The sequence below is a fragment of the Musca vetustissima genome, unplaced genomic scaffold (assembly GCF_032173495.1).
Source record: "Musca vetustissima isolate MV318-11 ecotype Yass unplaced genomic scaffold, APGP_CSIRO_Mvet_v1 utg215361, whole genome shotgun sequence".
Classification (NCBI taxonomy): domain Eukaryota; kingdom Metazoa; phylum Arthropoda; class Insecta; order Diptera; family Muscidae; genus Musca; species Musca vetustissima.
This window is the reverse complement of record NW_026880362.1, coordinates 3,125-29,910: the sequence shown is the minus strand read 5'-3', so window position 1 is coordinate 29,910 and position 26,786 is coordinate 3,125. Positions and strand designations below refer to the sequence as shown.

The following is a 26,786-nucleotide window of genomic DNA, read 5'->3' as shown; positions in this document are numbered from 1 at the left end:
ACAACAAAAATGGGTTCCGATTGCGGCGTTTGGTTTGGCAAATATGTGCTGTGCATATTTAATTTTTTGTTTTTTGTAAGTACAACAACAAATTATTGTTATTTATATTTTATGGATAAAAGATATTAAAAAAAAAAATTAGAAAAAATATTTAAAAAACCAGTGAGCGGAGCAGTAAAGTCCGACGGGCCGACCATATGATACCCTAACTTTGTGTGGTTCTATATTCTGAGCTTGGTCAATATTTCGCGATATTTGCACCCTCTTGACCGACCAGAGGTCAATAATTATTACTAAAATATTCACTACAGCCCTTCTGGACAAGTGATTACCAGATTCCCTTCACCGTAGGTTGTATTGTGATGTTCGGCTTTCAATTGTAGTCTATAGGTCGACTCGAAAAAACACAAAAAAATTAAGTTTTGCTTGCACTTCAGTCCTGATCTGATCATCACCGAAAATTATAGGCATTGTCCCTGACCATGCCTGGATCCTCATTCCTAGCAACCAGGGCTATATTTTTGCCCTCTAGTGTGGTAATGGGTTACTAAATAATATGAGTACGTAAGCACCTATAAATATTTATGTGTAACTCCCACATCCGAGTACATACGACAATATAATTGGTATCAATTTAAAGGCCAACCACTCCTCTTAGATATATTATCTATTTCTCCGGTCTATGCCCTTCAGAGGCAAATATATACGCCATAGAATACAAATTTTGTAATTTTCACACAAAAGTCAGGGTCCATTTGACCCGAAAATATTGACCGATATTTATCAAAACAGGCAAGCATATTCTTTAGCTCAATCCCGTTCTTACTTACTTACTTAGCTGGCTTGTTACAGAACGGTTGTTCCATAAGCCGAGCTTAAAAAAGATTTCCAAGCGCGTCGGTCTTGTGCGCAAGTCCACCAATTTGGAAGACCACTTTCCAAGATGTTGTTTTCTACTTGGTCTTTCTATCTAAATCGTGACCTTCCCCTTCTACGGGTACCATCAGTAGGCTCATTTTGATATGCCTTTTGAGCTGTTCACCGGCAGATCGCATTTTCATTCTCTCATCACCCCAAGAGCTGCCTCACAACATGGCCTAGCCACCGCCCTGTAGAGTGTGCTGCAGCCTTGTTTCAATACGACTGACTATTTTCAAAATTTCAAAACTGATGTCATTCGTTTTATTTAGGGCGGTACCAAGGTATATAAAGTCTTTAACTACCTCGAAGCTGTAGTTCTCAAGTTCCACAGTTGGTCCAAGTCTACTGGATGTTTTGCGCGTTGATACCATCAGCTTTGTCTTCTCGCCGTTTACTGCCAGACCCACTTTGGCAGACTGCTTTTCAATTTGTTCAAAGGTGGCTGTTACCGCACGCAATGTTTGATCCATTATATCGATGTCATCGGCGTAGGCGTGCCATTTCTGTACAGAGTGCCATTTCTGTTCACCTTTGCGTCTCGTATGACCTTTTCCAGCAGGGTGTTAAAAAGATCACACGACAAACTGTCACCTGTCTGAATCCTCGTTCGGCATTGAGGGGCTCCGATAGGTCCTTTCCGACTTTAACTGCTGATCTTGTGCCACTTAAAGTTATCCTGCATAGCCGTATTAATTTTGCAGGAATGCCGAACGCAGACATGACTTTAAACGGATAGGGCTGTCAAATGCGACTTTGTAGTCAATATGTGTTGATGTGTTTTTCATGGGTCTTTTCCAGGATTTGGCGCAGAGTGAAAATCTGGTCAATGGTGGATTTGTCAGGTCTGAAGCCGCATTGGTATGGTCCAAAAATGTCGTTGACCATTGGCTTCAATCGTTCACACAGCACACTGTATAACACTTTATATGCGATGGGAAGGAAACTTATTCCTCTATAGTTGGCAAATATGGTCTTGTCTCCTTTTTGTGCACGGGACACAGGATGCTGAGGTTCCAATCATTGGGTATGCATTCCTCTAGCCAAATTGTACTAATCAGCTGGTACATGCTCCTTACCAGCATCTGACCACCAATCTTAAATAGTTCGGCTGGTAACCTTTGGGCTCCTGCTGCTTTATTGTTCTTGAGCCGATTAATTGCTTTTATGACCTCATCTTGGCTGGGTGGCATATATCATATCTTATTGGTTCTGGAGTATCTTATCCACCGCCACTATTTGATACCGGAAGCTTTTCAAAATGCTCCTTCTAGATCCTCAGCACGCTTGTCTGTATCTGTCGCCAGGTTTCCTTCTTCATCTCTACAGGATGATGTGCCTGCACCAAAGCCTTCGGTTTGATGTTGTACTCGTTGGTAGAATTTCCGGACTTCATTCTGACTCCTGTCCATCTCGATTTGCTCACGATCACGTTTTTCTTCTTCTTTCTTCTTTTTTTCTGAAAATACGTTTCTCCTCTCTGCTTTTCTCCCGACAATTCTCCATCGCATTACGTGTTGCTACTGTCTGCAGGGTTGCCCTATACGCTGCGTTTTTCAGATCAGTAGCATTACGACACTCCTGATCGTACCATGGGTTTCTTGGTGGTGGTTCTTGGCACCCAACTGTTGCTTTTGCTGCAGTACGTAGGGAGTGGACAATTCTTTGTCATTGTGCTTCTGTACTATTATCAGGACAAGAAGTGCTTTTGTCAAGCAGGTGGGTAAGTTGAGCGGAGTAGGCCTCGGCTACATGTTGTGTTTGCAGCTTTTCGACGTCAAATTTCCGTGTTATATTAGATTCCACCTTTGCTGGAACATTAAGACGGGGGTGTACCTTGGCTTAGGGATAAGTAAATCGACTTTCGACTAATCGATTAATCGACTTTTTGTAATGAGAAGTCTAAAAGTCGACTTTTCATCTATGAGAAAATCGTAAAGTCGACTTTTCAAGATCGACTTTCGATTTTCTTCATAAATACTTGGTTTTTTATCACAAATCTCAAATTGTCCAAAAATTGCACTTTCCGGAACTTTACATTATCTGTTCACAATAATTCATATAAAAAATTAAAATTTTTAGTCGATTTTGCAGAAAAAGTCGAAAATCGATTTTGAACAGTTATGACAAAATCGAAAGATCGAAAAGTCGACTTTTTAGTCAAAGACAAAAATCGAAAAGTCTAAAAATCGACTTTTTGGTCAGAGACAAACATCTAAAAGTCGACTTTTGCGCTCCACTACGTATCCCTACCTTGCCTGTCACAAAGTAATGGTCCGAATCGATATTCGATCCCCGGATCGATCGGACGTCTAAAACCCTGGATGAATGCCTTCCGTCTATCACAACATGATCGATTTGATTTCTCATTGCTTGATCAGGAGAGATCCATGTGGCCTTGTGTATGTCGAGATGCTTAAATCTGGTGCTGTTAACTACCATGTTTTTTTGCTGCCGCGAAGTCAATCAACCTCATGCCGTTGTCTGATGTTTCTTCATGGAGGCTGAATTTCCCGACGGTGGGGCCAATGATATTTTCCCTTTCGATTTTTGCATTAAAATCTCCTAGCAGAATTTTAATGTCATATATTTTTGTAGGCGCTCGTAAAATATATCTTTGGTCTGCTCATATTTTTCTTCGGTCGGAGCATGGGCGCAAATAAGACTGATGTAAAAGAACTTCGCTTTTATGCGGATTATAGCAATTCGCTCATCTATTAATCCGCAGCCTAATTCACGTCTCGTTTCATGGCAGCTATGATACAGTGGGTAATCGTCTGATTTACTTTCGCCTGTCCGTTTCCATCGCATTTCCTGTAAGGCAATAATATCGGTTTTGTACTTCTGGAGTTCATCCGCCAAAGCGAGAACTGCGCCTGTCCTGTACAACGTGCGCACATTCCAAATGGAAAAATATTTTTATAAAATCCTCGACTATGTTGGCCTATTGTTGAAAAAAAAAAATATTTTTATTTATATATATTTTTTTCTGATTTAAAAAATATATTTTTAGAAAATCCTCGCCTGTATTGGATTTTAAAAATATTTTTTTTTAATCCACTCTGAGTTTGGCCTTTGGAAAAATATTTTTAAAAAATCTGCCCCTATGTTTATTATTGATTTTTTCTTTAATATTAAATATGAAAATCTATTCCAAACATATTTTTAATTAATATCCTCACAAACAAAATTTCATTTATTTATATAAATATGTATATGTGTATGTATGTGTTTGTCTCACAAAATTATTGATTTCAATTTTCTTCATTTTTTTTTCTTTTCACACAGATCCTTGGCACGATAGTTCTGGGCACCGGCATATGGCTAGCCGTGGATAAGTCATCGCTAATCGCTCTATTGAAAATGGTCGAAAGCGAACACATCAATGTAAGTTGCTTTATTATTCAATACAAAAATTCGATTCGATATGCGTGAGTTTGAAAATTTGTTGTTGTTGACACTGATGGCAGAAAAAATAAAAAAGAAAAACGAAATCATTCTTTTCATTTTTGGAGTAGTAGTCACACAAACAATATTTTATTTTTCATTTTTCAATTCGAACAGTCGGTCATCTACCTTTTAATCGTGATATGTTAGAAATGCGGGTGTCCTGATGGCCGTTGGCCGGTCACATCATTAATTGAAACACCTTTTTTTTGGGTGGGAGTGTAAAGAAGGGGTTTTGTTGTTGGCTTTGCGTGTTTATGACACTTTGTTTTGTTTTTTTATTTTTAATTTCCCGGAAAGATAAGTGACCTACTAGATATATTGTGTGCTATAGCATGTGTGAGTGTATGTGTGGTTGATGAGTATTTTTGTATATATTTATTATAGATATCCATAACTGATTAGCTTTGTTTGTTGTTTATTGTTAATTATTTTTACACGTAACACAATGACGGAGAAGGGTATTACGATTTGAGGACAAGGGAATGTGAGAAGTAAACACGGTCCAAAAAAAAATCCACGCCTTATATAGGCCCTGAAAAAATATTCTTTAAAAAATCCTTGCCTTATATAGACCCTGAAAATATTCTTTGAAAAAATCCACGACATAAATAGGCCCTGAATAAATATTCTTTAAAAAAAAATCCACCTATTTATAGGCCCGAAAGAATATCTTTTAAAAAATCCTTGCCTTATATAAACCCTGAAATATGTAAAATCGGACGAAAATATATATGGGAGCTATATCTAAATCTGAATGGATTTTCACGAAACTTAACACACATCGTTCTTGACTCAATTCAGTACGATATGTCAAATTTCGTGCAAATCGAAAAATATATTCGGATTTTTGTAAATCTGGACCGATTTTCAGGAAACTCAACACACACAATTCTACACTTAATTCGGTACGCTGTACCAAATTTCGTTCAAATCGAAAGATATATAGGAACTTTGGCGCACCATTTACATTAAGTCGGACGAAAATATGTATGGGAGCTATATCTAAATTAGGACCGATTTTCACGAAACTACTCTTAATTCAGTACGCTGTGCAAAATTTATTGCAAATCGAAATATATATAGGGATTTTGGTGCACCATTTACTTAAATCGGACGAAAATATATATGGGAGTTATATCTGAATGGATCTTTACGAAACTTAGCACACATCATTCTAGACTCAATTCAGTACGCTATGCCAAATTTCGTGCAAATCGAAGAATATATAGGGTCTTTGGTGCACCATTTACCTTAAATCGGACAAAAATATATATGGGAGCTATATCTAAATCTGAACCGATTTTCACAAAATATAGCACACATCAGTACGGGCTCAATCCTGTGCGCTGTGCCAAATTTCGTACATATTGAAGGATGTATAGGGACCGTGGTCTGCTATTTTCCTAAAATCGGTCGAAAATATATATGGGAGCTATATCTAAATCGGGACCCATTTTCACGAAACTTCGCACACATCATTCTAGGCTCAATCCAGTACGATGTGCCAAATTTCGTGCATATCGAAAGATATTTAGGGACTTTGGTGTACCATTTACCTAAAATCGGACGAAAATATATATTGGAGCTATATCTAAATCTGAACCGATTTTCACGAAACTTAACACACATCATTCTGCTCTTAATTCAGTAGGCTGTGCAAAATTTCGCGAAAAACGAAAGATATATAGGGGCTTTGGTGCACCATTTACATTAAATCGGACGGAAATATATATATGGGAGCTATATCTAAATCTTAACCGATTTCTACGAAATTTAGCACACATCATTCTAGGCTCATTCCAGTTCGCTGTGCCAAATTTCGTACAAATCGAAGGATGTATAGGGACCGTAGTGTACTATTTACCTAAAATCGGACGAAAATATATATGGGAGCTATATCTAAATCGGGACCAATTTTCACGAAACTTCGCACACATCATTCTAGGCTCAATCCAGTGCGATGTGCCAAATTTCGTGCATATCGAAATATATTTAGAGACTCTGGTGCACCATTTACCTTAAATCGGACGGAAATATATATGGGACCTATATCTAAATCTAAACCGATTTTCACGAAACTTACCACACTTCATTCTAGGCTCAATTTAATACGCTGTGCCCAATTTCGTGCATATCGAGGGCTTTTGTGCACCATTTACTATAAATCGGAAGAAAATATATATGGAAGCTATATCTAAATCTGAACCGATTTTTCCCAATTTCAATAGGGTTCGTTCTTGGGTCAAATAAATGAACGGTGCCAAATTTCTTTCAATTCGAATCATAAATGCGACCTCTACTTTGTTTACAATTTAACATGGACAGACAGACAAACGAACGGACGGACGGACATGCATAAATCAACTTAGAAAGTGATTCTATGTATATTCTCAAGAGGAACCATGTGTCTGTCTCATTTCCTTTTGCCTGTTACAAACATATGCACAAAGGTATAATACCCTGTACCACAGTGTACAAAATCCGCGCATTATATAGACCCTGAAAAAAATTCTTTAAAAGATGCACGCCCTATATATAGGCCCTGAAAAATATTCTTTAAAAGATCCACGCCCTGTGTATAGGCCCTGAAAAAATATTCTTTAAAAAATCCAGGCCCTGAAAAAATATTCTTTCAAAAAATCCACGGCCTCATATAGGCTCTTTAAAAAATCCACACCTTCTACATTAAAAACACTTCCTACCCCCAAACCCCTCCCTCCAACTTCCTCTCAATTTTACACTTCCTTAACCACCATCACTGGAAGTATTTTTTATCACTTCAACTTCTTATTTATTTTGGTTATTTAAAATGTGTGTGTGTTTGTGTGACTACTTTATTGCAATTAAATTTTTCTTTATTGTTTGCAGTTTTATTTTCATCGGTCATTATAACCGTACCTCAACATCGTCAAAGTTCAAGTTTCAGTACATCTTGAATTTTTTTTTCAACTCCACAAGAAAAGTTCCCAAGAAACTTTTTTTCTCTCTATAATTTTCATTACCGATTGTTCTATAATGTTGTTGTTGTTTTTTGCTGCTGATATTTTTCCGCTTATTTCTCCTCATTATTTAATGATTTTTTTTCAAGTTTTTTATTTACCTTTTTTTATAATTTTTTCTAATATTTTTCATTTCCATTTTTTCATCATTCTTCTATTTCTTTTTCCCCCCGTTTTATTCTATAGGAATTTACCCAACCTCAGGTTATCGAACAAATGGCGTATGTCTTAATCGCCATCGGTGGCATCATGTTTTTAATGAGTTTCCTGGGCTACTGCGGTGCCATACGGGAGTCGAGATGTTTGCTAACAACGGTAAGTAAATTAATGCTATGACAAGTTTTTTCGATTTAATATTTTTTTGTTTTATGGGAATTTGCTCGAAATGAAAGGGTTTAATGGGGTAAAAGGGAGAAATGGGATAAGTCAATATTTGAAATGTGACGATGATAAATATTAAGGGATATTTTCATGGTTAAATATTTACGGGAGCATACCTTTTAAAAAAAATTACGCAAATCTCTTGGCTTGGCTGGAAAAACAAATATTTTATTTAAATAAAAATATATACATAAAAATATATTTATTAATAAAAAATCAAATAAATATTTTTAAAAAAGCCATGCCTTCAAAAATATTTTAAAAAATTCAGGCCTTCATAAAATTATTTTTAAACCAGTCGGACGGGCCAACTATATGATACCCTTCACCACATTGGGTATATTCAACAGATGAATCCTAACAGATGTCGCATTTTTAAAGGACCAGTAAAATGAAATTGGATCCATAAACATGACATTCTGCAATCGATGCTAAAATTTTCATTTGGTCAGATATCGAAGCTATATCTAACTCTGAACCGATTTCAGGAAACTTAACACACATTCTTCTAGACCTATTTCATTACGCTGTGCCACATCTCGCGCAAACTGAAAGATGTTAAGGGACTTTGGTACACCATTGACCTTAAATCGGACGAAAATATATATGGGAGCTATATCTAAATCTGAACCGATTTTCAGGAAACTTAACACACATCATTCTAGACCTAATTCAATACGCTGTGCCAAATTTCGTGCAGATCGAAAGGTATATAGGGACTCTGGTGCACCATTTACATTAAATCCGACGAAAATATATATGGGAGCTATATCTAAATCTGAACCGATTTTCAGGAAACTTAACACACATCATTCTAGACCTAATTCATTACGCTGTGCCGAATTTCATGCAAATCGAAATATATATAGGGACTTTGGTGCTTTGGAGCTATATCTAAATCTGAACCGATTTTCACGAAATTTACCACACATCGTTCTGGGCCTAATTCAGTATGCTATGCCAAATTTCGTGCAAATCGAAGGATATATAGAGACTTTGGTGCACTATTTACCTAAAATCGAATGAAAATATATATGGGAGCTATATCTAAATCTGAACCGATTTTCACCAAATTTTACACACATCTTTCTAGACTTAATTCAGTACGCTATGCCGAATTTCGTGCAAATCAAAGGATATATAGGGACTATGGTGCACCATTTACCTAAAATCGTACGAAAATATATATGGGAGCTATATCTAAATCTGAAACGATTTTCACGAAATTTAACACACATCGTTCTAGGCTTAATTCAGTACGCTATTCCAAATTTCGTGCAAATCGAAAGATATATAGGGACTTTGGTGCACTATTTACCTAAAATCGGACGAAAATATATGGGAGCTATATCTAAATCTGAGCCGATTTTCAGGAAATTTAACACACATCATTCTAGTCCTAATTCATTACGCTGTGCCAAATTTCGTGCAAATAGAAAGATATATAGGCACTTTGGTGCACCATTTACATTAAATCGGACGAAAATATATATGGAAGCTATATCTAAATCTGAACCGATTTTTCCCAATTTCAATAGGGTTCGTCCTTGGGACAAATGAGTGAGCATTTGTCCCAATTTTTGTTCACAAAAATACATGGACGGACATGCGTAGATCGACTCAGAAAGTGATTCTATGCATATTCTCAAAAGGAGCCATGTGTCTATCTCGTTCACTTTTGTCTGTTACAAACATATGTACAAAGACATAATACCCTGTAACACAGTGTGGTGAAGGGTATAAAAATCCATGATTCTGAAAAAAATATTTAAAAAAATTCACGCTCATGTTCGTCTGTGGGAAAATATATTTTTTAATATATTTAATTTTTGCAATTTTAATAATATTTAAAGTTACAGATGTTTTGTTTAATTTTTTCTCTTTTCATATTACTAATCTAAAACAACAGTAACAACACAAGAAATAATTAAACCGCAAAAAAATAAATTGGAATGCATACATAAAAATTACCAACTTAAAATAAAACAGCACATGGCTAAGGTCAATAATGCAAAAAAAACAAAAAATAACAGAAGGCAAGCGAAAAAAAATCCAAAAGAATTGGACCTTAACTGGGCTAATTTATATGTAGAGCCAGACACATATTCAATGTTTTATACATTTAAACCGTCACAGTCACCACCGTCATAAACACAGCACACGCCAGCGAACAGTCACCAATATTTGTAGTTATTATTCTTTGCATCGGTTTGTCTGTAGATCAGTCTTCAAAAAAAAAAAAAAAATACTTTTCCAAAATTTATACGCAAAAAAAAATAAAATAAACAACCTGAGTCAACAAACACCCATTGCATAAATTTGTGCTAAGGTTATGTTAGCACAATTTATTTATTTTTTTTTTCTAAAACACCGCAATAAAACAACCTTCAGAGAATTCTTTTTTATTATGCTGAAAATGATTTTTTTGCAAATATTATATAAGAGAGGAATTTTTATGTTATTGTATTTTTTAATAGAAGTTAACTTAAATATATTGACATGCAGACTTAATATTGACTGGAAAAAGAAATTAAAAATATGAAAAAAAAGAAATTTATTTCAATTTTTAAAGAAGAATTATGAAAGTATTGTTAATAAATATGGTGGAGGTTGAAAAATTATTTTTAAAAATAGAAGCCTGTATTGGCAACTTAAAAAAATATTTTTTAAATCCACCCCTATATTGGCTGCTTAAAAACAATATTTAAAAAAAAAAATATATATATATATCTTTAAACCAGTGAGCGGAGCAGTATAATCGGACGGGGCCGACCATATGATACCCCATACAACTTACACGAAAATCTAACTTTCTGCGTTGTAGTTCTGAGCTTGGGCAACATTTCGCGATATTTGCTTGCACACTCTTGTCCGACTAGAGGTCAAAAAATATTAATAATATTCAGTATAGCACTTCCAATTACTTGTCCAGATTTCCTTCACCGTGGGTTGTGTTGTGATGTTCGGCTTTCAATTGTGACCTATACATCGACTCGATCTGACCATTACCGAAAATTATAGGCGTTGTCTTTGACCATACCTGGATACTCATAGAAAATTTCAAAGCGATCAGCGCAATATTTCCGCCCTCTACGTAAGCACCTGTAAATATTTAAGTTATTATCAACTTCTCGGGTCTATGTCCAGAAAAATCTTACAAAAATAAAGTTTTTGGCCCATTTCATCCCCTAAATATTAACCGATATTTACCGATAGGGGCTTTCATTGGCCAGAACCCATCCGACCTGCAAAATTTCGTAAAGATTGGTCCATAACTGTGGCCTGTATCTTGTTCACAAAATATAATGGACAGACGGGCGGACGGATGGACACACATTTCTAGATCGACTCAGCTAGTCGAGAGTTGAAGTGCATTTTTACGCCATGAAATGATTTGACCCCCAGAATATGGGTAAATTATCATTCAAAAAACCGCTCTAAGTACTTGGTCAGATCCCCTTCACCTTGTAAAAATATGTGATGTTCTTCATATAATAATTGCATCTAGAGTGACTAGAAAATCCGACAAAATTAAAGTTATCGGTTCAATTTCAATGCGAGCAGCGCGACATTTCCGTCCTCCAATGGATACTATGCACATAGTCAGCTTTACCTAATTACATATAACTCCCACATCAGATATTTTTAAAAAATCCACGCCTTCAAAAAATATTTTTAAAAAATCCACGCCTTCAAAAAATATTTTTAAAAAATCCACGCCTTCAAAAACTATTTTTAAAAATCCACGCTTTCAAAAAATATTTTTAAAAATCCACGCTTTCAAAAAATATTTTTAAAAATCCACGCTTTCAAAAAATATTTTTAAAAATCCACGCCTTCAAAAAATATTTTTAAAAAATCCACGCCATCAAAAAATATTTTTAAGAAATCCACGCCATCAAAAAATATTTTTAAGAAATCCACGCCTTCAAAAAATATTTTTAAAAAATCCACGCCTTCAAAAATATTTTTAAAAATCCACGCCTTCAAAAAATATTTTTAAAAATCCACGCCTTCAAAAAATATTTTTAAAAAATCCACGCCTTCAAAAAATATTTGTAAAAAAATCCATGCCTTCAAAAAATATTTTAAAAAATCCAAGACTTCTAAGAAGTCCTTCAAAAAATATTTTTAAAAAATCCAGGGCTGTCTGTAGGTCCTTCAAAAAATATTTTTAAAAAATCCACAACTTCAAAAAATATTTTTCAAAAATGCACGCCTTCAAAAAATATTTTTAAAGAATCCACGCCTTCAAAAAATATTTTTAAAAAATCCACGCCTTCAAAAAATATTTTTAAAAAATACATGCCTTCAAAAAATATTTTTAAAAAATCCACGTCTTCAAAAAATATTTTTAAAAAATATTTTTAAAATTTTTTAAAAATATTTTTAAAAAATCCACGCCTTCAAAAAATATTTTTAAAAAATCCACGCCTTCAAAAAATATTTTTAAAAAATCCACGCCTTCAAAAAATATTTTTAAAAAATCCACGCCTTCAAAAAATATTTTTAAAAAATCCACGCCTTCAAAAAATATTTTTAAAAAATCCACGCCTTCAAAAAATATTTTTAAAAAATCCACGCCTTCAAAAAATATTTTTAAAAAATCCACGCCTTCAAAAAATATTTTTAAAAAATCCACGCCTTCAAAAAATATTTTGAAAAAATCCACGCCTTCAAAAAATATTTTTAAAAAATCCACGCCTTCAAAAAATATTTTTAAAAAATCCACGCCTTCAAAAAATATTTTTAAAAAATCCACGCCTTCAAAAAATATTTTTTAAAAATCCACGCCTTCAAAAAATATTTTTAAAAAATCCACGCCTTCAAAAAATATTTTTAAAAAATCCACGCCTTCAAAAAATATTTTTAAAAAATCCACGCCTTCAAAAAATATTTTTAAAAAATCCACGCCTTCAAAAAATATTTTTAAAAAATCCACGTCTTCAAAAAATATTTTTAAAAAATCCATGCCTTCAAAAAATATTTTCAAAAAATCCACGTCTTCAAAAAATATTTTTAAAAAAGCCTTCAAAATCCTCGCCTTCAAAATCCACGCCTTCAAAAAATATTTTTAAAAAATTCACGCCTTCAAAAAATATTCTTAAAAAAGCCTTCAAAATCCACGCCTTCAAAAAAAAATTGTTTTTTTAAGAGATCCACGCCTTCAAAAAAATATTTTTAAAAAATCCACGACTGTGTATTTATTCGCGCCTAAAATAGTCTCTGAAAAAAATATTTAAAAAAAAAAATCCGCGTCCAATATTGTCTGAGCAAAAATAAAAATCCAGAAATCCTATAGTGGACCCTACTAATCATTTTGAAAAAATTATATATATATATATACACTCGCCTCATAAAACCTGTAGAAAAATATCGCAATTTCATAACTTAACAACTTCTTCTTCTGCAATATTTGTTGATCTGTCATTCAAAGATTAAAAATATGCTGCAGAGTTCCGTTTGCATAAAAAAAACCCGCCTAGCTTCAATGAAAATTATGGCTGTCTGGTTGTTTGGATGGTTGGATGACAGACACCACTGAGAGAAAAACGAAGACAAATAAAACTAATAAACGAACAACCTAAATGCATAATTTGTTTAATTAATTTACGCATTTACAACTACAACAATTACAACAACAACAAGCAAAAAATACATTTATGACAGCAGCTTCAGCGGCTGCTGCTGCTGTCGTCATAGACAAAATGTCAAATGAAATGTCAGTTGAAAGTTTTATTATCTGCTGTTGTTGTTGTTGTCGGTGGTTAGTTAGTTAGTTCGTCAGTCTATCCATCTTTAATAATTATTCGGACAAACACGCGACTGCTATTTACAAACAAACAGACAGACAATCGTGTCGTCGTCGAGAGAGGTTGGTTGGTTACACACAGCTGAGCACAATTTTCACTTTCATGTTTCATTTTATGATTTGTTGTTGTTTTAGTTACTGTTGTTGTTGGGATTTTTGTATTTTTGGTGCATAAATTACAACCATCCACATATGTATCCAAACGACCATTCTCAGGTTCGTTCGTTAGTTTGCATAGAGCAGTTAATTTGTATTTTTTCTATTGTTATTATTTTTTTATATGATTATTACTTTTTATTATTTCATTTCATTTCTCTGCATGCATGGGCCAGAATGACGAGCTGTTGTTGTTGTCGTTTTCTTTTGTTTTATGACTTTCAATTGAATGCTGAATATTTGTGGTAATTTTAGAATACCTCTGTGAACGTACTACCTGTTGGTATGTATGTAAAGTGTGCGTGTGTGTGTCTGGTTTTGTGTTGGAGGCGTGATCAAATCGTTAAAGTTTTTTGTCACGCAATTATCGATAATGAAGATGATCAGTTATCTTTTAAATGTAGAGATGTTTCAATTTCTTTTTTTTCTCTAGATTTTTTTATTTCAATTCCATTCTGAGTTCAGGAAATATACTAGGGCGGAAATTATGTTTTTTTTTATCAAATTTGTATAAACTTCCATCAAAGGCGTGGATTTTTTTTAGCAAATTTTTATAAACTTTCTCCATCCATGGGCGTGGATTTTTATACCCTTAACCACACTGTGGTACAGGGTACTATGTTTTTGTGCACATGTTTGTAACAGACAAAAGGAAACGAGATGCACACATGCTTCCTTTTGAGAATATGCATAGAATCACTTTCTGAGTCGATTTACACATGTTCGTCTGTCCGCCCGTCCATGTATTTTTGTGAACAAAGTACAGGTAGCATTTATAATCCGATTTGGATGAAATTTGGCACAGTTAATTTATTTGGCCCAAGGACGAACCCTATTAAAATTGGGAAAAATCGGTTCAGATTTATGTATAGCTCCCATATATATTTTCGTCCGATTTAATGTAAATGGTCTACCAAAATCCCAAAATATCTTTCGATTTGCACGAAATTTGGCACAGCGTATTGAATTAGGTCTAGAATGATGTGTGCCAAGTTTCCTGAAAATCGCTTCAGATTTAGATATAGCTCCCATATATATTTTCGTCCGATTTAATGTAAATAGTGCACAAAAGTCCCTAAATATCTTTCGATTTGCACGAAATTTCGCATAGCGTACTAAATTGAGTCTGTAATGATGTGTGTTAAGTTTCGTGAAAATCGGTTCAGATTTAGATATAACTCCCATATATATTCTCGTCCGATTTTAGATAAAAAGTGCACCAAATCGGTTTAGATTTAGATATGATGTGTGCTATGTTTCGTGAAAATCGGTTCAGGTTTAGATATAGCTCCCATATATATTTTCGTCCGATTTAAGGTAAATGGTGTACCAAAGTCCCTAAATAACTTTCGATTTGCACTAAATTTGGCATAGCGTAATGAATTAGGTCTAGAATGATGTGTGTTAAGTTTCGTGAAAATCGGTTCATGTTTAGATATAGCTCCCATATATATTTTCGTCCGATTTAAGGTTAATGGTGCTCCAAATCTTTCGATTTGCACGAAATTTGGCATATCGTACTAAATTGAGTCTATAATGATGTGTGCTAAGTTTCGTGAAAATCGGTTCAGATTTATATATAGCTCCCATATATATTTTCGTCCGATTTAATGTAAATGGTGCACCAATGTCCCTATATATCTTTCGATTTACACGAAATTTGGCACAGCGTAATGAATTAGGTCTAGAATGATGTGTGTTAAGTTTCCTGAAAATTGCTTCAGATTTAGATATAGCTCCCATATATATTTTCGTCCGATTTAAGGTAAATGGCGCACAAAAATCCCTAAATATCTTTCGATTTTCACGAAATTTGGCAAAGCGTAATGAATTAGGTCTAGAATGATATGTGTTAAGTTTCCTGAAAATCAGTCCAGATTTAGATATAGCTCCCATATATATTTTCGTCCGATTTAAGGTAAATGGCGCACAAAAATCCCTATATATATTTCGATTTACACGAAATTTGGCACAGCGTAATGAATTAGGTCTAGAATGATCTGCCAAGTTTCCTGAAAATTGGTTCAGATTTAGATATAGCTCCCATATATATTTTCGTCCGATTTAATGTAAATGGTGCACCAAAGTGCCTATATATCTTTCGATTTACACGAAATTTGGCACAGCGTAATGAATTAGGTCTGGAATGATGTGTGTTAAGTTTCGTGAAAATCGGTTCATTTTTAGATATAGCTCCCATATATATTTTCGTCCGATTTAAGGTAAATGGTGTTCCAAATCTTTTGATTTGCACGAAATTTGGCATATCGTACTAAATTGAGTCTATAATGATGTGTGCTAAGTTTCGTGAAAATCGGTTCAGATTTATATATAGCTCCCATATATATTTTCGTCCGATTTTAGGTAAATAGAGCACCAAAGTTCTTATATATCTTTCGTTCAATTTCATGTCAATGTTCTTTCGAAAAGTCTGTTAGGTGATTTTGTAGAGTATACCCAAACTGGTGAAGGGTATCATATAGTCGGCCCAGTCCGACTTTACAACTTTCCTTACTGGCTTTTTAATATTCTTTAGGGTCCCCCATAGCCGTTGATATTTTGAAATATTTTTTTAAGGTTCATCATAGTCGTGTACTTTTAAAAATTTTATTTTATTATTTTAAAATTTTTTAAAAATATTCTTAGAAGGCGTGTATTTTTTAAAGATATTTTTTGAAGGCGTGGATTTTTTAAAAATATTCTTTGAAGGCGTAGATTTCGTATGGTCTGCCCTCACTGATTTTAATTTAGCTTTTACCTTTGAAAAACTTCTAGCAGATCTTCTCATATGTGCACAAGACCCCATATATGCTTAAATAAAATCAATACGGGATTTTATGATATCGCTAAACATTAAATCATGACATCCGCTAATTGAAAATAACTTCGATTTTTTAATAATTTTTTTCTCAAGTTAGCTAAAGTTCATGATGGCCATAAAAATAGATTTTTACCGACATGAATAGATAATCGTCAGCCAGCCAGTCAGTCACATTGTATGGCAATTTATAGGTTTTATTTACCTGACAAAAAATCTCTAGGTGTTGTAAATTTTATATTGGCAGCCAAAAGACCATTGGCAAATGGCCGGGACAGAAAAAAACTTTTGTGGTTTGCTGGTTGGTCGGTTACCAGGAGAAAGTTTGTCTTGGAAGAAGTGTTAACACTTTTTTAAGTTGTCTCAAGTCTTGTCGACGTGAACTGTCGATTAGTTGTACGGTTGTTCAAGTGACAGTTTGCCGGAAAGTTGTACATTTAGATGTGCATTTATTTGTTTATGTTGCTGTTGTTGTTGAAGGGGCTTGTCGCCGGCATGCCAACATGTGGAATGCCCTGAGCAGGAAACACTAACCACAGACAATGACAACAAAGTGGAGGACACTAGCTGAGCATAAACATAAAACGTCGATTAAATATTTGAAATATTTCAAATATTTGAAAATGTTGACATTAGCAAACCAATAAATATTTAATGTTCGAATTTCGAACATATAAATGTTGTTTTTTTTTCTTATTTGCAAAATTATCAAAGAGAATTTTAATGTTGAAAATTGACCTTCAATATTGTATATCTTTGCTATGGACAAAACAATTCCATCATAGTTAAATTGAAGCAAAAACTAATAAAATTCGAAACCATATTCAAAATAAGGCACAGAAAACTCATTCGAAATAGACAAAAGAATAGTTTATTCACAAACTGTGGACAGTTTTTTGTTTTTAATATTCACACCATGAACTTATATGACGTGCTGGAAGCTTTGTCTGTTGTGTTGTGGTAGTGCTGGGGCTATTCTCCTGATGTATTGGGGAAGAATAAATTATATATTTATACCGCCACATAAAAAACTGTCACAAAAAATCTGTTACAAACTACTTACCTCTGCCATTCAAACCCATGGAGGAATTCGTGGTTATGTGTGTCCACTTTCCAGTCTACCTCCTCTAAGCAGCCCCCACAACAAACATATTTACATATTCTGTGTTTCATTCAGCGGTTATTTGACAGCAACCTAGATTCTGCAGACTGGCAACACGATGACCGGAGAATTTAAAATTCACTGTCGCAATGATTTTGAAATGAAGTAATTTTAATTCTGGGTCAATTTTAACAAAAAAAAAAATCCAAAAGAAAAATAGAATAACCATTTTATTTTAAAAAATTCCCAAAAAAAATATTTCTTAAAAATCCAATATTTTTTTATAAAGTTTTTAGAAACAAAAATTTTCTACAAAATGTACGTCTGGGTACATTTTTAAACCTTTGAAGGCCTTAAAATGCCTTTTTAGGCGATAGAAACCTTTAAAGGCCTTAAAATGCTTTTTTAGGCGATAGAAGCCTCTAAAGGCCTTTTTAGGCGATAGAAGCCTCTAAAGGCCATAAAATGCCTTTTTAGGCGGTAGAAATCTCTAAAGGCCTTAAAATGCATTTTTAGACCACTGAAAATTAAAATGCCTTTTTAGGCGATAGAAGCCTCTAAAGGCCTTAAAAGGCATTTTTATGCGGTAGAAGCCTCCAAAGGCCTTCAAATGCCTTTTTAGACCACAGAGAATTAAAATGCCTTGTTTAGGCGATAGAAGCCTCTAAAGGCCCTTAAATGCTTTTTAGACCACAGAAAATTAAAATGCCTTTTTTAGGCGATATAAGGCTTTAAAGGCCTTAAAATGCCTTTTTTAGGCTCTAGAAGCCTTTAAATGCCTTTTTAGACCACAGAAAATTAAAATGCCCTTTTTAGGCGATAGAAGCCATTACAGGCATTAAAATGCTTTTTTTAGGCGATAGAAGCCTCTAAAGGCCTTAAAATGCCTTTTCGGACCACAGAAAATTAAAATGCCTTTTTTAGGCAATAGAAGGCTCTAAAGGCCTCAAAATGCCTTTTTTAGGCGATAGAAGCCTTTAAATGCCTTTTTAGACCATAGAAAATTAAAATGCCTTTTTTAGGCGATAGCAGCCATTAAATGCATTAAATTGTCTTTGTTTAGGCGACAGAAGTATTTAAAGGCCTTAAAATGCCTTTTCGGACCACAGGAAATTAAAATGCCTTTTAGGAGATAGAAAGCTTTAAAGACCTTAAAATGCGATAGAAGCCTCTAAAGGCTTCAAAATGCCTTTTTAGACCACAGAAAATTAAAATGCCCTTTTTAGGCGATAGAAGCCATTAAAGGCATTAAAATGCTTTTTTTTAGGCGATAGAAGCCTCTAAAGGCCTTAAAATGTCTTTTCGGATCACAGGAAATTAGAATGCCTTTTAGGAGATAGAAAGCTTTAAAGGCCTTAAAATATTTAGGGGATAGAAGCCTTTAAAGGCCTTTTTTAGGCGGTTGATGCAGGACCGATCCCTTTCTCCATGTAAAAAATCGCAATGTTGACGATATGACAATCGGTATACTTGAAGGGTGGTCTAGGACCAATATTTCGCGGCATTACAAACTCTTGGGGCTGCACAAAGCTATAATACCCTGACAACATAGTTGTGTAGAGTACAAAAAAATTCCATCGTTGTTAAACCAGTAAGGAACGTAGTAAAGTCGGACGGAGCCGAATATGTAATACCCTTCACCACTTTGGGTATCAACAGATGAATCCTAACAGACGTCGCATTTTTAAAGGACCAGTAAAATGAAATTGGATCCATAAACATTTCCTTCTGCAACCGATACTAAATTTTTCATTTGGTCAGATGTAGAAGCTATATCTAAATCTGAACCGATTTCAGGAAACTGTGTTAAGTGTTAAGTCATTCTAGACCTAATTCATTACGCTGTGCCAAATTTCGTGCAAACCTAAAGTTATTAAGGGACTTTGGTACACCATTTACATTAAATCGGATGAAAATATATACGGGAGCTATATCTAAATCTGAACCGATTTCCAGGAAACTTAACACACATCATTCTAGACCTAATTCATTACGCTGTGCCAAATTTCGTGCAAATCGAAAGATATATAGGAACTTTGGTGGACCATTTACCTTAAATCGGACGAAAATATATATGGGAGCTATATCTAAATCTGAACCGATTTCCAGGAAACTTAACACACATCATTCTAGACCTAATTCATTACGCTGAGCCAAATTTCGTGCCAATCGAAGATTACATAGGGACTTTGGTGGACCATTTACCTTAAATCGGACGAAAATATATATGGGAGCTATATCTAAATCTGAACCGATTTTTCCCAATTTCAATAGGGTTGGTCCTTGGGCAAAATAAGTGACTTATGCCAAATTTCATCCAAATCGGATCATAAATGCGACCTGTACTTTGTTCACAAAAGGCATTAAAATGCCTTTTAGGTCTTTTTTAGGCGGTTGATGCAGGTTCAAAAATTATTTTTAAAAATCCACGGCTATGATAGATCCTAAAAAATTACTAAATACTATATTAATGCGTAAGCACCTATAAATATCTAAATATAATTCCCACATCCAAGTACATACGACAATATAATTGGTATCAATTTAAAGGCTAACCACACTTCCTGGATATTCTGTCGACTTTTTGGGTCTAGTCCTTCAGGAGTAAATTTCCATAGAATATAAATTTTGTAATTTTTCACACAAAAGTCGGGATCACCCGCTAAATATTGACCAATCCTTATCATAACAGACATGCTTATTCTTTAGCCCTTTCCCCTTCACCATGTAAAATTTCGCTATGTTTGTGCCATAAGTGAGGCCTCTGGAGCGACCAGAAAAAGCGATAAAAATTAAGTATTTGGTCAATTTTATCCCCTACATATTTTAATCGATCTTTTCCAAAAACAATAGTTGTTTTCATTGGCCAGAACCCATCCTAAATGCAAGATTTCGTGAAGATTGGTCCATAACTGTGGCCTGTATCGTGCTAACAAATTATAATGGACAGACAGACGAAGGGACACACATGTCTAGATCGACTCAGCTAGTCGAGATATAACGATCGGTATACTTAAAGGTTGGTCTAGGACCAATATTTCGCGACATTATAAACTCTTGGGGCTGCACAAAGCTATAATACCCTGACAACATAGTTGTGTAGGCTATACAAATCCAAGCCTATAATGAAGGTTCAAAAAAAAATTATATTAAAATCCACACTTATATTGGCTAAACGTGTAAAATATTTAACAAACTCCCGTTACACCATTTCCCTATGCAACACTTCTCACACCATTGTACAAAAAAATCTTCCTGTTTTGTAAACTCCAATAAAAACTGAGACCAAACATTTCTTTTTGGCCAACATTTGATAGGGGTTTATAACACCGATGACTATCTAAGCTCTCATATGTTTCATCTCGAGATTTATGGGTGAGATGCCAACAATGCAAAAACAACAACAACGACATCAAATCATCCACACTAAATGTTCAACGCACAACGTAACAATGCGGTAGCAAACGTTTTTATATTCCACCAAACGACTTTTCCACAGCCATTCCCAGTCAGCTATGGAATGGGATGGGATTCACCTGTTTGTTTGATTTATTTTTGATGATGGCACCGACTGGGCGAGTGGGATGTTATTTTGCTGTCATTGTTGCTAGTGGTGGTTGGTTGGGGTACAGCCGGTGCTGTTAATGTCTCCGCTGCTGCCATAGATTGGTGTTAGCCAACTCATTCGAGTTGTTGCTGTTGTCGTTTGGGTTACCACTGCCTTGTCCACAGGCCGACAAACTGTAGTGCCAAATGCCAAACCCATTACAGAAATAAATTCAAGTTGGTCTACATCGTCTCTTCTCCCTCTCACCGTCATTGGAGTCACAGCCAGTCACTGAGGCATTAATTATGCCTACCTTGCGATGGATCAAACAACGGTGTTGAAGTTTTCTGTGTTTGCTGATGCCGTTGCTTTTGTTGACTTTATTCATTATTGCCATTAGTTTTTTTTTTTGTGTTTTGTTCAGTTTTATTTGTTTTTGTTGCTTTTGTTTGATTTGCTTGATTTCATCCAGTTGCATACGCTGCGATTCCAAACCACTCACACATTGTTTGTTTTTGTTATTGTTGTTGTTTTTGCTGGCTTGCGTGCATGTGTAATATTTCTAAACAAGTTTCCATTTCAAATTTGGGTTCATTTTTTGTTTTTTTTAATTTTTTTTTTTTTTTTTTGGATTTTAGATTGGTTGTCCAATTTTGTAATTATATGCAATCGATTCTGTTGCGACATCTGTCGAGCAAAATAAAATACGACAAGATTGGTCACCGATTATGACGCTAATATTTCACTTGGCACACATCATTTGCCTGTGGGAAATGGAACGGGTTCAAAAAAAATCTGAATAATTTTTATTGCAAGATCCTACATAATCGAAATATGTTTATGGCCCAAACAAGGATGGCTTATAAAAAAAATTGATGCAAATTTGAAACAAAATGTGTATACCCTTCACCACTCTGTGGTACAGGGTATTATGTCTTTGTGCACATGTTTGTAACAGGCAAAAGAAAACGAGAACCATGCGTCCGTCCGGTTCCTTTTGAGAATATGCATAGAATCACTTTCTGAGCCGATTTACGCATGTCCGTCCGTCTGTCTGTTCGTCCATCTATGTATTTTGTGAACAAAGTACAGGTCGCATTTATGATCCGATTTGGATGAAATTTGGTCTTATTTGGCCCAAGGACGAACCCTATTGAAATTAAGAAAAATCGGTTCAGATTTAGATATAGCTCCCATATATATTTTCGTCCCTATATATCTTTCGATTTGCACGAAATTTGGCACAGCGTAATGATGGGTGTTAAGTTTCCTGAAAATCGGTTCAGATTTAGTTATAGCTCCCATATATATTATCGTCCGATTTAATGTTAATGGTCCACCAAAGTCCCTATATATCTTTCGATTTGCACGAAATTTGGCACAGCGTAATGAATTAGGCCTAGAATGATGTGTGTTAAGTTTCCTGAAAATCGGTTCAGATTTAGATATAGCCCTCATATATATTTTTGTCCGATTTAAGGTGAATTGTGTACCAAAGTCCCTATATATCTTTCGATTAGCACGAAATTTGGCATAGCGTACTGAATTATGTCTAGAATGATGTGTCTTAAGTTTCCTGAAAATTGGTCCAGATTTAGATATAGCTCCCATATATATTTTCGTCCGATTTAATTTAAATGGTCCACCAAAGTCCCTATATATTTCTCGATTTGCACGAAATTTAGCACAGCGTAATGAATTAGGCCTAGAATGATGTGTGTTAAGTTTCGTGATAATCGGTTCAGATTTAGATATAGCTCCCATATATATTTTCGTCCCATTTAATGTAAATGGTGCACTAAAGTCCCTATATATCTTTCGATTTGCACGAAATTTGGCACAGCTTTATGCGTTAGGTCTGGAATGATGTGTGTAAATTTTCGTGAAAATCGGTTCAGATTTACATATAGCTCCCATATATATATTCGTCCGATTAAATGTAAATGGAACACCAAAGTCCCTATATATATTTCGATTTGCACGAAATTTGGCACAACGTAGTGAATTAGGTCTAGAACGACGTGTGTAAAGTTTCCTGAAAATCGGTTCAGATTTAGATATAGCTCCCGTATATATTTTCGTCCGATTTAATGTAAATGGTGTACCAGAGTCCTTAATATCCTTCGATTTGCACGAAATTTGGCACAGCGTAATGAATTAGGTCTAGAACGATGTGTGTTAAGTTTCGTGAAAATCGGTTGAGATTTAGATATAGCTCCAATATATATTTCCGTCCGATTTAATGTAAATGGTCCACCAATGTCCCTATATATCTTTCGATTTGCACGAAATTTGGTACAGCGTAATGAATAAGGTCTACAATGATGTGTGCTAAGTTTCGTGAAAATCGGTTAAGATTTATATATAGCTCCCACATATATTTTCGTCCGATTTAATGTAAATGGTCCACCAAAGTCCCTATATATCTTTCGATTTGCACGAAATTTGGTACAGCGTAATGAATAAGGTCTACAATGATGTGTGTTATGTTTCGTGAAAATCGGTTGAGATTTAGATATAGCTCCCATATATATTTTCATCCGATTTAATGTAAATGGTGCAACAAAGTCCCTATATATCTTTCGATTTGCACGAAATTTGGCACAGCGTAATGAATTAGGTCTAGAACGATGTTTGTTAAGTTTCGTGAAAATCGGTTGAGATTTAAATATAGCTCCAATATATATTTTCGTCCGATTTAATGTAAATGGTCCACCAAAGTCCCTATATATCTTTCGATTTGCACGAAATTTGGTACAGCGTAATGAATAAGGTCTACAATGATGTGTGCTAAGTTTCGTGAAAATCGGTTAAGATTTAGATATAGCTCCCATATATATTTTCATCCGATTTAATGTAAATGGTGCACCAATGTCCCTATATATCTTTCGATTTGCACGAAATTTGGTACAGCGTAATGAATAAGTTCTACAATGATGTGTGCTAAGTTTCGTGAAAATCGGTTAAGATTTAGATATAGATATATAAATTTGGCACAGCGTAACGAATTAGGTATAGAATGATGTGTGTTAAGTTTCATGAAAATCGGTTCAGATTTAGATATAGCACCCATATATATTTTCGTCCGATTTAATGTAAAAGGTGCAACAAAGTCCCTATATATCCTCCGATTGGTACGAAATTTGGCACAGCGTAATGAATTAGGTCTAGAATGATGTGTGTTGAGTTTTCTGAAAATCGGTTCAGATTTAGATATAGCTCCCATGTATATTTTCGTCCGATTCAATGTAAATGGTGCATCAAAGTCCCTTAAAATCGTTCGATTAGCACGAAATTTGGTACAGCGTAATGAATTGCAGAATGACATGTTTCACCAAAGTGGTGAAGGGTATCATATAGTCGGCTCCGTCAGACTTTACTACTTTCCTTACTGGTTTATGCATAACAACGATGGATTTTTTATACTCTACACAACTATGTTATCAGGGTATTATAGCTTTGTGTAGCCCCAAGAGTTTGTAACGTCCTATACCCACCTTTAAGTATACCGATCGTCATATTTCGACTAGCTGAGTCGATTTAGACATGTGTGTCCGTCCGTCCGTCTGTCCATTATAATTTGTAAACACGATACAGGCCACAATTATGAACGAATATTCACGAAATTTTGCGTGAAGGATGGGTTCGGCCCAATGAAGACCCCTATTGTTTTTTGGTAAAGATCGGGTAATATTTAGGGGATGAAATGGACCAAATGGACTCTGACTTTTGTGTGGAAAATTACAAAAATTATATTCTACGGCGTATTTATTTGCTCCTGGAGAACATAGACCCGGGAAGTTAATAGTATATCCAAGAGGAGTAGTTGATCTTTAAATTGATACCAATTTTATTGTTGAATGTACTCAGATGTGGGAGTTACACTTAAATATTTACATGTGCTTACGTACCCACATATTATTTAGCAACCCATTACCACATTACTGGAGGATATATAGCTCGGATCGCTTTGAAATTTTCCATGAGAATCCAGGTATGGTCAGTGATACCGCCTATAATTTTCGTTGATGATCAGATAATAATTTTCGGATGAAGTGGGCCGAAAACGTAATTATACCCTACACAACTATGTTGTCAGGGTATTTTAGCTTTATTTTTGTCGGTTTTTCTGGTCGCTCTAGAGGAAGCAATTATGGTCCGAATATCGCGGACTTTTACATGGAGAATTGGATCGAGCCAAAGAATAAGCATGACTGCTTTGATAAAGATCGGTCAATATTTAGCGGGTAAAATATACCCTGACTCGGATGTGGGAGTTACACATAAATATTTACAGGTGCTTACGTACCCATATATTATTTAGCAACCAATTACCACACTAGAGGGCGGAAATATAGCGCTGATCGCTTTGAAATGTTCCAAGAGGTTCCAGTTATGGTCAAGTACAACGCTCATAATTTTCGGTGATGATCAGATTATAATTATGGGATGAAGTGGATCGAATACTTATTTTTTTTTGTGTTTTTTCGCGTCGATGCCAATAATAGGCCGAACATCACAACACAAACCACGATGAATGCGAATCTGTACAATTAATTAGAAGGACTGTACTGAAAAAATATATCAGTGTAAGGAAGAGGTGCTATTGACCTCTAATCGGGCTAGAGGGAGGAAATATCACGAAATATTGCCCAGGCTCGGAATAAACATCCGCAGAATGTTAGAGTTCCGAGGTAGTTGTGTAGGGTGTCGTATGGTCGGCCCTGTCCGACTACACTGCTCCGTACACTGGCTTTTAAGTGTTTTTTTATTGAAGCAGAACAGTTTTTTTTCGATGGTATTTAAAAAATATTTTTAAAAATTTTTTGATCATTTGAAAAAAAAATATTTTCATTCAATTAATTTAATTTTGAATTTTCTTTTTTTTTTTCATTGCAGTATGGCGTCTTTATGATTTTATTGTTGATAGCTGAAATTGTTGCCGGTGGCTTGGCAGCTTTCTACAAAGAAACGGTGAGTTTATATTTAAAAAAAAGTGTATTTAAAAAAATACCAAAATAATATTTCCTTTCTCTTCCTCTCAGGCCCGCAATGAAAGCAAAGCTTTCCTACAATCGACCATTACCAAATTCTATACCAGCTCGGAGCATACCGATGCCGTGACCCTGATGTGGAATCAAATGATGACAACATTCGGCTGCTGTGGTGTGGTGGACTATCGTGATTTCGAACAATCTCCCTCATGGTTGACCAGCAAGGGTAATCGTACCATTCCAGAGGCTTGCTGCCGATTGAAGGATATCAAAAATTTGATACCCGAAGATGATTTCTGTGTGACAAATCCCAGTGAAGCGAATAGTTTCTTCAAGAAGGTGAGTGAAGTGTAGTGTAGGATTACTACTCCACAACCCAAAATGGGTTGGGGGTGGCAGCGATTTGTCCTTTTTTATTTTTTATTAATCCATTCCTTTTTTCTTTCATTTGTTTAGGGTTGCTACGAAGCTTTCACCGACTGGATCATCACTCATCGTGAAATTATTATTGGCGTGTTGGCGGGTGTGGGCATTGTCCACCTTGTCACCATATTCTTGGCCTTCTGCCTATGCAAATCCTTTGCCAAATATCATGGCATGAGACTGTAA

At 35.0% G+C, this 26,786-nt stretch overlaps 1 protein-coding gene across 1 annotated transcript; it reads left to right on the top strand.

Annotated features, from left to right (window-relative positions):
• On the top strand, positions 1 to 26,786 carry LOC133325946 (tetraspanin-18-like). Its single transcript, XM_061534640.1, has 6 exons — positions 1 to 75; positions 4,207 to 4,305; positions 7,554 to 7,682; positions 26,083 to 26,157; positions 26,229 to 26,516; positions 26,634 to 26,786. Exons 1-6 carry the CDS (start codon positions 10 to 12, stop codon positions 26,784 to 26,786), a joined length of 810 nt encoding a protein of 269 aa, XP_061390624.1. The 5' UTR covers positions 1 to 9.

Bases quoted from the DNA above. Each gene is read 5' to 3' on its own strand.
- LOC133325946 (XM_061534640.1), top strand. From the start codon at position 10: ATGGGTTCCGATTGCGGCGTTTGGTTTGGCAAATATGTGCTGTGCATA. The intron at 7,683-26,082 runs GTAAGTAAATTA...TTTTCATTGCAG, and splicing joins CGAGATGTTTGCTAACAACG to TATGGCGTCTTTATGATTTT. The intron at 26,517-26,633 runs GTGAGTGAAGTG...TCATTTGTTTAG, and splicing joins CGAATAGTTTCTTCAAGAAG to GGTTGCTACGAAGCTTTCAC.